Source organism: Leopardus geoffroyi, chromosome D3, assembly GCF_018350155.1.
Source record: "Leopardus geoffroyi isolate Oge1 chromosome D3, O.geoffroyi_Oge1_pat1.0, whole genome shotgun sequence".
In the NCBI taxonomy this organism is placed as follows: Eukaryota; Metazoa; Chordata; class Mammalia; order Carnivora; family Felidae; genus Leopardus; species Leopardus geoffroyi.
In genome coordinates this window covers 57818074-57836122 of record NC_059339.1, presented here as the reverse complement: position 1 = coordinate 57836122, position 18049 = coordinate 57818074, and the positions used below count along the sequence as shown (strand labels likewise).

Genomic DNA, 18049 nt, shown 5'->3' with positions numbered 1-18049 from the left:
TGACCTTTGAACAACACAGATTTGAACTGTATGGTTCATTTATACCTGGATTTTCTATAGTACAGTAGTTGAAATGTATTTTCTCTTTCTTATGATTTTCTTAACATTTTCTTTTTTCTAGTTTATTTTAAGAATACAGTATATAATAACATACAAAATATGTGTTAATCGACTTTATGTTATCAGTAAGGTTTCCCATAGGCTATTAGTACTTAAGTTTTTAGAGTCAAAGGTTATACACAGATTTTCAACTTCGTGGGGGGTGGGGGTCAGCATCCCGACACCTAACCTCTGTGTTACTCAAGGTTCATCTATATAATCTATATTTCTCCATCCTAAACTTCTCTACTTTTTTTTGTAATTCTTTTTTTTATCATTTTATGTAATTAATTTATTTACTTATGTTCATCATGATAAGTGTGCTTTTTAATCCCCATGCCAATTTCCCCCATTCCCCTATCCACCTCCCACCTGGCAACCATAAGTTATTTCTCTATAGCTAACAGTCTGTTGGTTTGCCTCTCTTATTTTTCCCTTTTGCTTGTTTGTTTCTTAAATTCCACACATGGGTGAAATCATAGAGCATTTGTCTGTCTCTGACAAACTTATTTTCTTCTATCCATGTTGTTGCAAATGGCAGCGTTTCATTTTTTATGGCTGAATATTCCATTAGGTGTTTTATATGTATGTATATATATGTATATAAATATATATACACATATATACGTATATATATACACATATATGTATACACATATATATGTATATATATACACATATATATATATACACACATACATATATATATACATAATGTATACACATATGTATATCATGTCATCTCTATCCATTCATCAATGGATGGACAATCACTTGGGCTGCTTCTGTGTCTTGGCTATCTTAAATAATGCTTCAGTAAACATGGAGGTGCATGTATCTCTTTGAATTAGCATTTTTGTATTCTTTGGGTAAATGCCCAGTAGTGCAATTACTGGATTGCAGGTAGTTCAATTTTTAACTTTTTAAGGAACATACTGTTTTCCATACTGTCTGTACCAGATTGCATTCCCACAAACAGTGGAAGAGGGATCTTTTTTATCCACAGCTTCACCCACACCTTCTTTCTTTGTTGTTGATTTTAGCCATTCTGACAGGTATAAGGTGATACCTGATTGTAGTTTTGATTTGCATTTCCCTGATGATAAGTAATAATGAGCATCTTTTCATGTGTCTGTTGGCCATTTGTCTGTTGTCTTTAGCGAAATCTCTATTCATGTCTTCTGCCCATGATTGGATTATTTGTTTTTGAGTATTGAGTTATATAAGTTATTTACATATTTTGGATATTGATCCTTTATCTGGTGTCATTTGCAAATATCCTCTTCTAGTCCATAGGTTGCCTTTTAGTTTTACTGATTGATTCCTTCACTGTGCAGAAACTTTTTATTTTGATGTAGTCCCAGTAGTTTGCTTTTGCTTTTATTTCCCTTACCTCAGGAGACATATCTATAAAAATGTTGCCACAGCCTGTGCTTTCTTCAAGGATTTTATAGTTTCAGGTCTCACATTTATTTTTATGTTTTTTTATTTTTGAGAGAGAGAGAAAGTGCGAGTGGGAGAGGGGCAGAGAAAGAGGGAGACACAGAATCTGGAAGCAGGTTCCAGGCCCTGAGCTGTCAGCACAGAGTGTGATATGGGGCTCAAACCCACGAACTGTGAGATTATGACCTGAGCCGAAGTTGGACACTTAACTGACTGAGCCACCCAGGTGCCCACGGGTCTCACATTTAGATCTTTAATCCATTTTGAGTTTATTCTTTTATGTGGTGAAAGAAAGTGGTCTGGTTTCATTCTTTTGCATGTTGTCCAGTTTTCCCAACACCATTTGTTCAAGAAACTGTCTTTTTCCCATTGTATATTCATTCCTCCTTTGTTAAAGATTAATTGACCATTTAATTGTGCATTTATTTCTGGGTTTTCTGTTCTCTTTCAACTGATACTTTTTCCCAAAAAACAAGTATGAAGCAGAAGAAAACAGCAAGTCTAAACTCCAGACATAATTAAAATACATAAACAAGCATCTGAGGATATGAAAAACTACCCAGAATCAGACACTCAAAAACTAAGAACAGAAATAGAGGGGAAAAAAAGGAGGGAAAATGAAAAAGAGTTGAATAAACTCAGACTATAATTTGAAGGAAACAAAGTTCTAAGTAAAGGGTAAATTATAAGGTATCATAAGGAGACTAGATTGAAGTGAATTTAGTCTAGAGCATTGAAGAAAAATAGGAAAACAACCAAGAAAGCGACATAAAAAAGTAAAAGGGTCAAGAAGGAAGGGGAAATGGAAGATAAGCAAATAAGGAATGCTATTCATATTATTAGAGTCTGTGAAGAGCAAAAACAAAATAGTGGAACAGAAATAATATTTAAAATTATATTAAAAACTTTCCAAAAATGGGAAAAGATCTGATTCTGAAAGGGCTTCCTGAATACCTGGAAAAAATTAACCAAGAACTATCAACTTTAAGACATACACTAGTAAAAGTAAGATCAGAGATAAAGATGAAATCCTCAAGGCCTCAAAGCAAAAACACAAATAACTTACAAAGTCAAAAGAATTAGACCAGCATCAGACTTCAAAAACCAGCATACCAAGCAAGGTAAGAATAAAACAGTGTTTTTAGGAAATTCAATGAAAGAAGATGTGAACCAAGGATTTTATAACCAGCCGAACTATCTTTCAGATAAAAGAACTTAGGTTTCTGTACCCATGTGCCCTTTCAGAGGAAGTTACTAGAGGGTGACTTTTATGAAATCACACATAGATAAGGAAAACCTAAGCAAAATGACTGATGGTGAGCAGCATTTTCATACACATGCAGACATACATTAATACATACAAAGATAAAACAAAAGTGGGATGAGAGCGAAAGATTAAGGTACCGATGATGATTATGACAAACTAAAGACTCAAATTCCAGGGGTTTTTGTTGGGGCTGGTCACATAGGCAAAACAATCAGCCACAGCTAGTGAAATTGTAGACTCCTAGAAAGATAGCGACGTTTAGTAGGTTAGCCAAAGGTGGGCAAACTAGCCTTGTCAATATTGAATACATCCAAAGGCCAAATTCCCAGGTACGGCCAAAGTTGAACCCTGCAAGCTGATCCTTCTAAAGATATTTACATCACGTTGGCTGTTAATTTTTTTCTGTGCAATTAACCCCACCCCACTTCCCCGTGCTCCACACACCCTACCTTCAAGCCGTGGTTTCAGGTACATCCTTACCTTATTCTTTGATTTGCATAAGAGATTAACACTCTTCAGTTATTCCCTTTGAATATTTGTATTTAGTCAGGGAGATTTCTGCATTATTTTTTCTCTTCTGGCTCTAAAGACCTTTAATGTCTAAAAAATAAAAGACCTTTATCATCACATCTTGGATTCCAGAATCTCTCATACTTCAGCTCTGTGGCCACAATTTTTAAGTCATGTAAATGACCACTTTCTCTGACCTCTACACCTTTGCCTCTCCTGAAAAGTCACCTCTGAATCCACAAATGAAGACTGTGTGTCAGAGTCCTTGGTCGCAGACCATGGAATACACTCTAGCTAATTTAAGGCTAGAAAAACCCTTTAGCTAGTCAGGCAGCAGTGGATCGATGAAGGGACATTAGCCCACAAAATCACTGGGAGAGCTAACGGGAGTGGACTCCAGGTTGAGAACCATCCTGCAGAAGGGGGGTGCTAAGAGGGAAGTACCTACAGCTAGTGTGCTAACGAAGCTGCAGACTTGAGAAGTGCCTTTTGCAGCTCTGTTTGTGGAAGATCCAATCTCACATTTGCCTTCTGCCTCTCCTCCTCCCAATCTGTAGGAGAGTGAGTTTCCATGCAGGAATATGGGTCTCCTGAGGGAGCCTAGCTGCAGGGGAATCTGAGAAATCTAGCCTTTAGCTGTCAAATCTCTAAAATACAGGAAAGCACACTAGGAGGGAGCAGGAGTAGGTGTTCAGTGAGCCAGTCACTTTTTCAGTCTTTATCTACCTCCCTCTCTGTCTTTAACTCCTGAGGCCCTTAGGGTCTGTATCACTCAGTTTAACATATATATCGTCTTAAAGTTTTCACTTCCGTTTCATGTTTGTAATGTTTAGGCAGTATTTCTTGAGACAGTGTCTTCTACTTAAATAACTAATCTCTGGCAGTAAGTCTCCCAAGCTGAGGACATAGCAGGTCCTCATTAATTACATCAGAGATGTTGGCTTAGAGATTTGTTTTCTGTTACGGTATGTGTCCCAGTTATCTATTGCTGGGTGGCAAACCACCCCAAAACATAGTGGCTTGGAATAAGCAATTTACTGTTTCTCCCAGTTGACTGGGCTCAGCTGAGATAGTTCTCATTTTGAGTTTCTCCAGTGGTTGCAATCAGATGGCAGCTGGGACTGGAATTATTTGAAAGTTCGGCTAGGCTGGAAGTCCAAGATGGCTTTTGCACTCATTTCTGGCCTCTCAATGCTTCTCAACATTTTCTCTTCGAAAGAGTAGCTTGGATTCATTGTGTGGTCCCTCAAGGCACAGAGAGGAAGAGGAAAACTGCCAGTCCTATCTAAGTCCAAACTGACACAGCATCTCTTTGCTGTATTTTATTGCTCAAAGCCGTCACAGGCCAACCCCAAATTCAAGAAGGTGGAGAAATAGACTTCTCTTGGTATGGGCTGGCAGGAAAGGAAGGAACTGATAACACCCGGCTTTGGAATAAGCTACCACAGAGAGTTTTCATCTGTGGCATGTCACATAGTTACCTGGCGTGGACTATTGGGTCTGAAGACCTGAGTTTCATATGCATGCTGTTTAATATTTCCTACTCTGCCATACAGGTTATTCTAGCCAGGCTGCTCACAAATGCTTGCCATTGATCACAAAGGCCAGAGAGTGGGGATAACTGTGTCTCGTCAGATAGTACTTATCCTGTCACATCTTAATAGACCAAGGACAGCTTGTTATTGCTATTGCTTTCTAAACATCTTCATAATGCTTTCGGCTATCTGTGATATTGTCATTTATAATAAGAAATACATATTTAGTCTTCCTGGTTCTAGCAGACTTTCTAAGACCTTTAGAATTTTCTAAATGAGGAGAGTGATAAAAAGCTGTCCTTTGTTATGTTAATGTACCTTCTGGAAAGCCCCTAGGTAACCTAATAAGGATGGGGGCTGGTGGCCTGGGCAACCAACTATGATTAGAGGATTAGAACTTTTGGTTCTGGTCCCTGATTTCCAGGGAAGGGTGAGGGGCTAGAGATTGAATGAATTGCTAGTGGTCAGGGATTTCCTCAATCATGCCCATGTAATGAAGCCTCCATAAAAGTCCAAAAGGAGCAGGCTTGCAGATCTTCTGGGTTAATGACCCAGAAGGCTTCCACTTGCCATTGTGCCGGGCCCCAGACACATGAGGACAGAAGTTCCTGTGTTTGGGACCTTGCCTTATGCATTTCTTTATCTCACTGTTGATTTATAACATCCTTTGTAATCTGTTAAGAAAATAGGTTTCTTAAGTTCTGTGAGTCGCTCTAGCAAAACTAATTGAACCAAAGAAGAGATTCAATAAGGGGGAACCTCTTATTTATAGTCAGTCAGAAGCACAAATAACAACTTGGCTTTGGAACTGGCATCTGAAGTGGAAGGCAGTTTTGTGGGACTGAGCCCTTAACCTGTGGATGCTGTCTCTGGATAAATGATGTCAGAATTGAGTTGAATTGTAGGAAACCCAGCTGATGTCTGAGAATTGCTTGGTGGTTTGGGGAAAGCTCCCTCCCATCCCATGTCGGAATTAGCTAAGACAACATGGTAGAAAAAGCATTAGGCTTCATGTTGCAGTTGTGTTGCAGTAGAGATTTAGTTCTATGAAATTATTTAATGTCTCTCATCCTGTTTCCTTATCTTTAAAAAACATAATAATAAGAGTAGGGGGCACCTGGGTGGCTCAGTCAGTTAAGTGTCCAACTCTTGGTTTTGGCTCAGGTCATGATCTTATGATTTGTGGGTTCAAGAACCACATCAGGTTCTGCACTGTCAGTGTGGAGCCTGATTAGGATCTCTCCCTCTCTCTGCACCCCACTCCCCACTCGCTCACTCTCTCTCAAAAAAAAAAAAAAAAAGAATAAAAGCATTTTGAAAAAATGAGAGTAATGATACCTGCTTTACAAGATCGTTGAAAGATTAAACGATAATTTATACTATTACCCTGAAATAGAGCATTGTACAAATGAAATTTATTTTATATCCCTCTCTTCTCCATCCTCAGCACCTCCTCCCCACCAGTGCTGTTTGTATTGTATAACGAAGTCCCTACAGTGGGTACATCTTAAACAGTTTATTATAGGATGGTTTCTAAAGCCAGCATATTGACCAATTGGCCTATCCTGGAGGTGTTTAAAGTATCATATGTCCTTTTTGGCCCTAAAAGTAAAACAGCCAGTTATTTTATCAGCAAAATGATTTTTTGGGAGGGAGGGGGAATAGCAGAGAATTGCAATTCTAGACATACAAGCTGTGGCAAACAGGAGGCAAGTGTAGAAATGAAAGACGAGAAACAGAGAAAAAGGAAGGAATTGAAGGGGCTGCTTTGAAGGTAGTTCATTGGCGGACAGTGAGAGTTCAGAGTAGTGATGGTTTTTCATTGGCTGGGTTGTTGCTGGGCAAGGAGAAATTCTTTCCTCCTACTAGAGTAACAAAGCAGGCTTCTTGGGAATGCAGGGTACTTCTCTTCCTGTTGAAGTGTGAAGTTGACAGAGTGGTAGACCTTGCAGGCTCCCGCTTTTGGCCTCCTGACTCCATTTTAAATGAAGTTTCTTTCATTCAGTTTCATAGCCTCATCTGCAATAGCATCACAGCAGTTCTGTTTAAGCCTTGTAGACCCTGAACCTGTTACCCACTGAATCATTGTGTGCTTGTCTGTCTCAGCCTATTCATAGTGATGCTATCGGCTAGGAATGCCTCAGGCACTCACCTAGGCATGTAGGATTGGTGATGAGCCCCCACATTTTCCTGACTGGAGCCAGTGTTAATGTTGCAGCTGGACTGGCACCTGTGGTTCTTACTATGCTTGCAAGCTGCACCTCAGTGACAACAGTTAGGGAACTTCGAAGAAAGGATTTATTGTGCACAGGTCCTAGAGGGCACATGACAGGCCTGAGGGCCACACAGCCCGGTGGCGGGGACGAGGAGCAGACCTGGGTCTTTTATTGGGGCCCAAGGGTGGGGAGGCCAGGGTTTCACAGAATCACTCTTTATTGGTGAATTTAAAATTTAGGTGTGGGAATTTGGGCATGGGAGGAGAAAGGCAAGGTCAGTCAAACCATCAGTTACCCCAGTTACTCAGGGCTTTTTAAAAGGGGAACTTAATGAGTGGGGTGCCCTGGTTCCTGATTGTTTAGATTGTAGCTGTGTCATATAGCTGGCAATTCGTTTATTTAAGATGAATGTATTTGAAATGGGTGGGTTGGCAATCAAAAGCTTAATGTCAGGTGCTTATACTGGTTTATATGAAATATGTGTCCTCCAGCAACCCTACGCACTAGACTGCCTCCTGGGTGTAGTTAGATGACATCATTATGCAACCAGTGGATTGTTGACAAAGAATTCTGTATTGTGCTATTTTACTGCAGTTGGAGTAATAGGCTGCTAAGACTGATTAAAGCTAGAGTCTGCATTTGCATAGGTTAATTGCTAAAGGGCTTTGCTAAGGGGCACACAATGATGTTTGTACATAAACTCTTAACTAGACGCATACATGGAGTCAGCCTAGCCACTTGGAGTGGCCTATCCTCACCCTCATGTCCTCGCTATAAAGTGTCAGTAATAACATTTATTATTCACTGTCTTACCTGTGGTGGGAACATTACCAAATGGGCCACCCCTGAAGGGCGAGACAGCATCTTCCATCCTAATCAGTCAGGGGCATAGCAAGGACTTAGCCCAAGTGTAACGGCTTAAAGCTCACAGTGTTTTTCCACCTTAGTACTGTGCTTCACAGTATCTTAGAAAGAACATTGACCAGAAAGCAGAAAAAAAAATTGTGTGTATGGTACTTTTTGCGTTTCCAAAGCACCATTATCTCTGCTTCTTCAGCTTCCATTATCAAGGGAAATATTCTTATAAGTCTTGTCTCTCTGAATGCTAAGGAAAGTGAAGACTCATCTAAGGTCACACAAGTGGTGAATGTATAAAGCAAGACTAGAATATGTGGAGTCCAGCATTCTCAGCCTCCTTTATTGGGCTGTTGCTGTATCCCAAGATTTAAACTTTGCGACAACTTGGAGGAAACCATGATGCATAGAAAGGGCACTAGCATAATTACAGAATCAGTGAACCACATTGTGATATGCTGACTTGTAAGAAATATATATTTGCTCACTCAGGTGAAAGGTTGAACAAAGCGGGATTCGGGCTCCTCAGTCCTCCACCCCCAACAGTGCAGTAGAACATCTGTATATAACTTTAACTCCACAAAAAATGTAACTAGTAGCCTACAGTTCACCAGAAATCTTACCGATAACATAAACAGTCAATTAACACATATTTTGTATGTTGTCTGTATTGTATTCTGTACTTTAAGCCTGAAAAAAAAAGTTAAAAAAATCACAAGGAAAAGAAAATACATTTATAGTACCATATTGTATTTATTCAAAAAAGTAAGTGTTCAGGTGGACCGATGCAGTTCAAACCCATATTGGTCCAGGGTCACCTGTATATTTTGTCTTAGTCCACAGTTCCTGGCTTACAGCTCCTAAAACCCTTGTAATTTCATAAGTGTTAAGAGTGGTAAAGATTTTTCATTATGTTAATGAGGTGATTTTTGGAAAGCACTTAAGGATGAGCACTAGTTACCAGTGGATCCAAACATGAAATTAGAGGATTGGCATTTTCAGTCCCATCCCCTGACCTTCAGGCAGTGAGCAGCCCTAATCCTGCTTTGTTCAAGGGTCAGCTGTCATCTGAGTGAGCAAATATATATTTCTTAGAGGTCAGAATATCACAGTGTGGTTCACTGATTCTGTAATTATGCTAGTACTCTTTCTATGCATCATAGTTTCCTCTAAGTTGTCACAAAGTTCATATCTTGGGATACAGCAACAGCCAATGATTTAATCATGCCTGTGTAATGGAGCCTCCATAAAAACCCGAAACTTCCAGGTTGGTGAACACCTGGAGATTTGGAGACAGTGGCCTGCCTGGAGAAGGCATGGAACTCTGTGACCCTTCCCACATACCTTGTCCTAAGCATCTCTTCATCTGGCTGTTCCTGGGTTATATCCTTTTATAATAAACCAGGAATCTAGTAAGGAAAATGTTTCTCTGAGTTCTGTGAGCCACTGTAGCAGATTAATGCAACTTGAGGAGGGGGTCTGAGGAACCTCCTTATTTATAGCTAGTCTGGGCTTTTGACTGGTGTCTGAAGTATGAGAAGAGGGGGTCATGAGAACCCCCAGTCTTTTGCAGATCAGTCAGAAGCACAGGTGACAACCTGAACTTGTGTCTGGTGTCTGAAGTGGGGAAGGTAGTAGTCTTACAGACTGAACCCATAAGCATTGGGATCTGATGCCATCTCCTTGTGGGACATCGGGGTATCCAAGAATTGCTTCTTGGTATGAGAAAATCTCCCCACAAAAATGTCGGAGGGATCGGGTCCAGGAACCATTTTACACATTAAACTAGTTTAGAAGTCTCTGTCATATTCTTAGAAATTTTAAAAATTCATTTGAATACATTCCCTGATTACAGTATTTACTCCTAGTAAATAACCAAGATATGGCTCAAAATAGAATATACTTAAGTATAAACATATGTGACCCCAACCCTGCATGTGATGGGTTAGGATATCAGGGGAAAAAAAGCCATCCAAAATGGTTTCATGGAGAAGGTGGAGATTCAGCATGGCCTTGGAGTGTGAGTAGGACTTGCGTAGGTGGAGAGACACATGGACATATTTGGGTGTGTATAATAGGAAAGGGATACAGCATAATCAAAGATGAGTGCAGATTTAGTTTGGGGGGTGGGGGACAGAGGGGTCGAGGCAATGAGGGAACTGACCCAACTGGAACAGAGGGTTTGGACTAGAGGGTGGAAGGAGATAAGACCAGACCAGTATAGTAAGGGCCTTATCCTCCAGATCACAGGGAGAACTGAAAAGATCAGATAAGAAGCAAGCCTCGGTATGGACAAGGTCCTTTGGTGGTATGCTGAGGGTGGCTCAGGCACACAGAGTTGGTGGCTTTGATTGCGTCTACACTTGCAGTGTCCGTGGCCTAAAATAGTGGTGACATTGGGGACAGTCTGTGCAGTATGGCAAAGAGAAAAGAGCAGAGGCTTTGTTCGCTAGGGCTGTCATAAAAGTACCACAAAGCAGGTAGCTTAGAACAACAAATTCTCACAATTCTGGAGGCCAAAAGCCTGAACCCAAAGAGTTGGCAGTGTCATGCTCATTCTGAAGCCTGGAGGGGAAGAACTTGTTTTGCCTCTTTCTAGCTTCTGCTGGTTTGCTGGGAGTCCTCAGTGTTCCGTGTATTATGGATGTGTCACTCCAATTCTCCACCTTCATGTGGCCCCCTTCCCTCTGTGTGTCTCCCCACAAAGCATTCTTTTTATAAGGACATCATCATACTGGATTTGGGATCCACCCTACTCCAGTGGGACCTCATCTTAACTAATCACATAGTCAATGACCTCATATCCAAATAAAGTCATGGTCTGAGGTACTGGCAATTAGGACTTCAAAAATGTATTTTTTTGTAAGGAACACAGTTCCACTGATAAAAGATTTTGTGTCTGAGATTAAGGACTTAAAGATCCTGAGTATGGGTAAATACAGACAAGTGGAGAACGTAGGAGGTCTTAAAATCTGTTGTATTCCAACTCAGGTGGCTTCTCTTTTACCTCAGAATGAATGATGGAACATATCTCCACAAAGAGATTTAAAGACCTTTTCCTGCTTTAAAGATTTAGAGACATGATTTATTTGGTTTTCAGTATATTTGTGGATAGAGTCCATTTTCCATAATGTTAGCCTAAACTTCTAAACCCTGGATCTCATAGAGTAGAAGATGAGTTTTATTTGGAAGAAAAATTAGCAAACAAGTGTTGTATCTTGTAAAAGTTTATTGGGGTGCTTTTCCTTATTCCTTTTGACCATGTCATAAGTGCATAAATTCAGCTCACTGAGATGTTCAGTATGAAATCACTAGGAACATAGAATCTCTGATTTTTGTTCAACAGCTGAATTACTAAGCTGTGACTGGGTTTAGGGGGTATTCGATGATGTCCTTTCGGCCAGGTTGACTCCATGGTCCTAGGTTGTGGGACTGAGTGCCTTCAAAAGACTGAGCAGTTCTTCCTGTTTTGTTTTTTGTGTTCTTAAGTTTATTTATTTATTTGAGAGAGAGAGAGAACCCAAGAGGGGCAGAGAGAGAGGGAGAGAGAATCCCATGCTGACAGCGCGGAGTCCAGTGTGGTGCTCAAATACATGAACTGTGAGATCATGACCTGAGCTGAAACCAAGAGTCAAATGCTTAACCGACTAAGCCACCCAAGTACCCCTCTTCCTGTTTTTATCACATGGGTAATAAATGCTGCTCAGAGGAATCTGATATTCCTAGAGTACTCATCAACAGTTAGTCAGCCTCTAGTATTGAAATATATAAGAGCGGGCCTATTGCAGCTCTACAGACTCTTTTTCCTCTTCCAGAATCTTCCCCAGGTGTGACAGACGTGACTATCATAGAAAAGCCTCCTGCTGAACGTCATATGATTTCCTCATGGGAACAAGTAAGTGTTACCCTTTTGAATCCTTACATCCCCACAAAGAGAGGTCAACTTCAGTGACCCTAAAGAAGGAAAAATTAGGACAGGAAACCTGTTCTTATCTCAGGCCACAGCTGCCTTCAAGGAAGAGTTCAATTTTCTCTTTTATGTTCTGGCCATTTAACATTCCTTTCAGTTCCATACCATTTCCTCAGCCTGGAGCATCTCCTGTGAGCCTCACTATCATTTGGAGACAGTGGAACATTCATAGTTGTATACAACAAAGATAAAAAATTCAGGAAGGAAAGGAAAAATTAAATATTAATAAGCATGCTGAGCAGAATGTGGATAAGTGTTACAGGGAAGTACTTAACCAGATTAATAGCTACTGCTTCTCCAACCCTCCTCTGAACTTTTATTCATTTGTTCAGTAGAAGTTTTAAGCTCCTAAATTGGGCCAGGCATTGTGGTTGGTGTTGATTCCTGGGGATTCAGTGGTAATCAAAAAACGGTTCCTTACCTCTTAATGTTACTGTGTAAGACATAGTGTAGATCGTTATGAATATAATTACCAAGCCGACTTAGCACAGTGAGAGAGAGGTAAAGGGAGCATTGTCAGGAGGACTGACCTAGTTTGAGGTTAAGAAAGGTTTTTCCTAAAGAAGTTATGTGGAGTTGTTAACCAGACAGATGGGCTCTGAGAAGGGACTTTCAACCTGTGGGAAGGCTTTGAAATGGGAAGGATTAAATTTTCTAAGAGCATAAAGAAGGTCCCTGTGGCTGGTGCACAAGAGAGCAAGGGAGAGAGATTGGTAAGGACCAGGAGGACATGCAGGCTTCTTAAATCATCATGAGTTTGTGCTTTATTTTTCTTTTTAAGTTTTAATTTTAATTCCAGTTAGTTGACATACAATGTTATATTAATTGCAGGTGTACAATGTAGTAATTGAACAGTTCCATACATCATCACCCTGCTCATCATGACAAGTGCACTTTTTAATCCTCATCACCTATTTAACCCATTCCCCCAGCTCCCTCCTCTCTGGTAGCCATCAGTTCTCTATAATTAAGACTATTTCTCTCTCTCTCTCTCCCTCTCTCTCTCTCTCTCTCTCCCTCTCTCCCTCTCTCCCTCTCCCCCCACTTCATATTTCCCTTTGCTTCTTTGTTTTGTTTCTTGAATTCCATATATGAGTGAAATCATATGGTATTTGTCTTTCTCTGACTCACTTATTTCACTTCGCATGATACTCTAGCTACATCCGTGTCCTTGCAAATGGCAAGATTTCATCTTTTTTATGGCCAAATAATATTCCATTGTATTTATATACCACATCTTCTTTATCCATTCATCAGTCCATGGAGACTTGGACTGCTTCCATATCTTGGCTGTTGTAAATAATGCTGCTGTATAAACATAGGGTTGCATGTGTCCCTTTGAATTAGTGTTTGTGCATTTGAGTAAATACCCAGTAGTGCGATGGTTGGATCACAGGCTAGTGCTATTTTTAACTTTTTGAGGAACTTCCGTACTGTTTTCCACCGTGGCTGCACCAGTATACATTCCCACCAACAGTACCCAAGTGTTCCTTTCTCTCCACACCCTCCCCTGCACCTCTTCGTTTCTTGTGTTGTGTTATTGATTTTATCCATACTGAGGAGTGAGACTGTCATAGTGATGATTTGAGTATCTTTTCATGTTTTGGTGACCGTGTCTGTACATGTCTTCTACCCATTTTTCTAATTGGATTATTGTTTTTTTGGGTATTGAATTTTATAAGTTCTTTATATATTTGGGATATTAACTTTTTATTAGATACGTCATTTACAAATATTTTCTCCCATTTTGTCAATTGCCTTTTAGTTTGGTGATCGTTTCCTTTGCGGTGTAGGAAGCATTTTATTTTCATGTAGTCCCGATAGGTTATTTTTTTTTTATTTCCCTTGCTTTAAGAGACATATCTAGAAAAAAGTTGCTATGACTGATGTCAAAGATGTTACTTTACTTACTGTGTTCTCTTCTAAGATTTTTAGGTTTCACATCTCACACTTAGGTCTTTAATACGTTTGGAATTTATTTTTGTGTATAGTATAAGAAAGTGGTGCAGTTTTTTCTTTGACACATTGCCAACCAGTTTTTTCAGAACCGTTCGTTGAAGAGACTGTCTTTTTTGCATTGGATATTCTTTCCTACTTTGTTGAAGATTTATTCACCACACAGTTGTGTGTTCTGGGTTCTCTGTTCTGTTGATAGATGTGCCTATTTTTGTGCCAGTACCATACTGTTTTGATTACTACAGCTTTGCAATATAACTTGAAGACCAGAATTATGATGCCTCCAGCTTCACTCTTTTTTAAGACTGCTTTGACTACTCAGGGTCTTTTGTAGTTCTCTATGAATTTTAGGATTGTTTGTTCTAGTTCTGTGAAAAATGCTGTTGGTATTTTGATATGATTGCATTAAATCTGTAGATTGCTTTGGGTAGTATAGACATTTTAACAATATTTGTTTTTCCAATCCATGAGCATGGACTGTCTTTCTATTTCTTTGTGTTGTCTTCATTTTCTTTTATTAGTGTTTTATACTTTTTGGAGTACAGGTTTTTTCACCTCTTTGGTTAGGTTTGTTCCTAGGTATCTTATTATTTTGGGTGCAGTTGGAAATGGTATTTTTTAATTAATTTCTCTTTCTGCTGCTTCATTATTGGTATATAGAAATGCAACAGAATTCTGTGCATTGATTTTGTGTCCTGTGGCTTTACTGAATTATCAGTTGTAGAAGTTTTTTTTGCTGTCATCTTTTGGGTTTTATATATGGAGTATCAGGTTATCTGCAAACAGTGATTTTACTACTTTACCAATTTGGATGCCTTGTATTTCTTTTTGTTGTCAGATTACTTGGCTAGAACTTCCAGTACTATGTAGAATAAAAGTGGTGAGAGTAGACATCTTTGTCTTCTTCCTGACCTTAGGGGAAAACTCTTTTTTCCCATTAAGGATGACGTTAGCTGTGGAGTTTTCATATGTGACCTTTGTTATGTTGAGGTATATTCCCTTTAAACCTACTTTGTTGAGGGTTTTTATCGTGAATGGATGTTTGGCTTTGTCAAATACTACTTCTGTGTCTTTCAAAATGATCATATATGGTTCTTATCCTTTCTCTTAATGATGTAATGTATCAGGTTGATTGATTTGCAAACATTGCAAACTACTCTTGCAATCCAGGAATAAATTCTACCTGATCCTAGTGAATGATTTTTTTAATGTATTGCTGGATTGCTTTGCTAATATTTTTTTGAGGATTTTTGCATCTATGTTAATCAGGGATATTGGCCTGTAGTTCTCTTTTTCAGTGGTGTCTCCTATCTGGTTTGGATGTCAGGGTAATGCTGGCCTCATAGGATGAATTTGGAAGTTTTCCTTTCTTTTCTGTTTTTGCAGTAGTTTGAGAGGAATGGGTATTAAGTGTTTAAATGGTAGAATTCACTTGTGAAACCCTCTGGTCCTGGAATTTTGATTATTGGGAGTTTTTTGATTACTGATTCAGTTTCTTTGCTGGTCTGTTCAAATTTTCTATTCCTGTTTCAGTGTTGGTAGTTTATATGTTTCTAGAAATTTATCCACTTCTTTTAGGTCATCCAATTTGTTAGTATATGGTTTTTCATTTTATTCTCTTATGATTGTATTTCTGTGGGATTGGTTGTTATTTCCTCTCCCTTGTTTGTGATTTGAGTCCTTTCTCTTTTTTTTACCTGATAAACCTGAATACAGGTTTGTCAGTTTTATTGATTTTCTTCAAAGAAATAGCTATTGATTTCTTTGATCTGTCTTACTGGGTTTTTGTGTTTTTTTTTTTTTTTTAGTTTGTTTACCTTCTATGTCATTTATTTCTGCTCTAGTATTTATTTCCTTCTGCTAGTTTTAGGTTTTGTTAGAGTGTTTAATATAAACACTTTCATATAAAGTTAGAGTGTTTATTTGGGCTTTTTCTTGCTTCTTGAGGTCAGCCTGTATTGCTATAAACTTCCCTCTTAGAACCACTTTTGCTGCATCCAGAGGTTTTGGACCATTATGTTTTCATTTTCATTTGTTTCCATGTACTTATCCCTTCTTTCATTTTTCATTTCCTGGTTGACCAATTCATTGTTCAGTAGCATGTCTTTTAACCTTTACGTATTTGTGGTTTCTCCAGATATTTTCTTGTGGTCGACTTCTAGTTTCATAGAATTGTGGTCAGGAAATATGCATGGTATGATTTTCATCTTCTTGAATTTGTTGAGGTTTGTTTCCTAGACTAATGTGATCTCTTCTGGGGAATGATCTGTGTGCACTTGAAAAGAATGTGTATTCTGCTGTTTTAGGATGGAATGTTCTGAATGTATCTGTTAAATCCATCTGTTCTAGTGTGTCATTCAAAGCCATTGTTTCCTTTTTGATTTTATGTTTAGATGATCTGTCCATTGTTGTAAGTGGGACGTGAAAGTCTGCTACTGTTATTATATTATTATTGATTACTTCCTTTAAGTTTGTAATTAGCTCTTTTATGTATTTGGGTGTTTCTCTGTTGGGTGCATAAATATTTACAATTGTTACATCTTCTTGTTGGGTTGTCTTCTTTATGATTATATAGTGTCTTTCTTTGTCTCTTGTTACAGTTTTTGTTTTAAAGTCTATTTTGTCGGATGTAAGTATTGCTAGTGTGGCTCTTGCAGATAGCATATAGATGGATCTTGGTTTTTAATCCATTCTGTCACCCTGTGTCTTTTTTTTTTTTTTTTTTAATTTTTTTTTTTCAACGTTTATTTATTTTTGGGACAGAGAGAGACAGAGCATGAACGGGGGAGGGGCAGAGAGAGAGGGAGACACAGAATCGGAAACAGGCTCCAGGCTCTGAGCCATCAGCCCAGAGCCCGACGCGGGGCTCGAACTCCCGGACCGCGAGACCGTGACCTGGCTGAAGTCGGACGCTTAACAGACTGCGCCACCCAGGCGCCCCAACCCTGTGTCTTTTGATTGGAGTGTTTAGTCAATTTACATTCAAAGTAATTATTGATAGAAATGTATTTATTGACATTTTCTGAAGATTTTCTGTGTTTGTTTCTGAAGATTTTCTCTTATCCTTTCTTTCTTTCATGGTTTGATGATTTTCTTTAATGATATATTTGGATTTCTTTGTCTTTATTCTTTGCGGATTTATCAGTGGTTTTTTTATAGATGATTACCATGGGGTTTATATATAACCTCTTCTGCCTATAGCAGTCTGTTTTAAGTTGATCGTCGTTCAAGTTTGAACCCATTCTTTTCTCCTCTCCTCCCTACATTTTCAATACATATTATTATATTTTATAACCTTTTTTGTGAGTTCCTTGACTGATTTTTTTATAGCAATATCCATTTTTACTGCTTTTTTATTTCCTACTTCTATACTATCACTTTTGGTCTTTCCATTCAAAGGAGTTTGCTCTTTATTAAGAGAGCAAAGGAGAGCCATTGAAATGTTTTAAGTACGGAACTGGGAAGTTCAGATTTCTGCTTTGGAAAAGTCACTGTGTCTGAGGAATAGCAAATGGATTTGACCAGGGGAGAAAAATTAACCTACCATTTAATAAGTGCCTACTAACACACATCATATAATTTATTTTAGTTAATCCTCATAATAACCCTGCAGGGTAGATATTGATATCTTCATGTTACCAATGAAGAAAGTGAGGTCCATGCAGGTTAAAGAGTTTGTCCTGGATCACAGAGCTACCAAGTGGCAGAGCCTGAATTTGAACTTAGAGTTACCTGCCTTATCTAAGCATGACCATGTCTGCTCTGGCAGACTGCCCTCATAATGGAGGGCACCACTATGGCAGCCTTCCCCTGGGCAGCAAAGCATCCCACGGTATGTGTGCATGTTCAGTCCCTGCCAGCAGGGCTCACCCTCCATGGACTGAGCCAGTGGCACCTTCTTTGGCAGCTCAGTAACTGGTAGTTAAAGTTTCTAGGACCTCCGCTAGGTCAGCACTCCCAACTTCTCATGGGCTCGCTTAGCCCCAACCCCCATTTCCACTCATAGTTCACAATAGAAAAGGAAATTTAGAACAGTATATATCTGCTGAACTCTTGCTGGCTGATCAGGGAGAGCCTGCTTCTGGTGCAACTGTGCCAGCCTGGCCTTGTTGACATTGTTTCAGCCCTCTGATCCTTTATAGGCCTAAGTCAGCCCTTTAGGGAGTGCTTCAGAGTGCTTTTTTGTGAGTGAGATCCT

General features: G+C 39.2%; 1 protein-coding gene across 4 annotated transcripts in view; it reads left to right on the top strand.

The window, feature by feature from the left end:
* TPGS2 (tubulin polyglutamylase complex subunit 2) overlaps positions 1 to 18049 on the top strand; it is a 68249-nt gene that overhangs the window by 2855 nt on the left and 47345 nt on the right. For 3 of the 4 annotated variants that reach the window (XM_045458636.1, XM_045458635.1, XM_045458639.1), the window contains exon 2: positions 11741 to 11820. The exons of the other annotated variant lie outside the window; for it this stretch is intronic. In XM_045458636.1, the coding sequence (XP_045314592.1) occupies positions 11741 to 11820 (80 nt within the window). The remainder of the gene's footprint in view (positions 1 to 11740; positions 11821 to 18049) is intronic. 4 annotated transcript variants of the gene reach the window in all.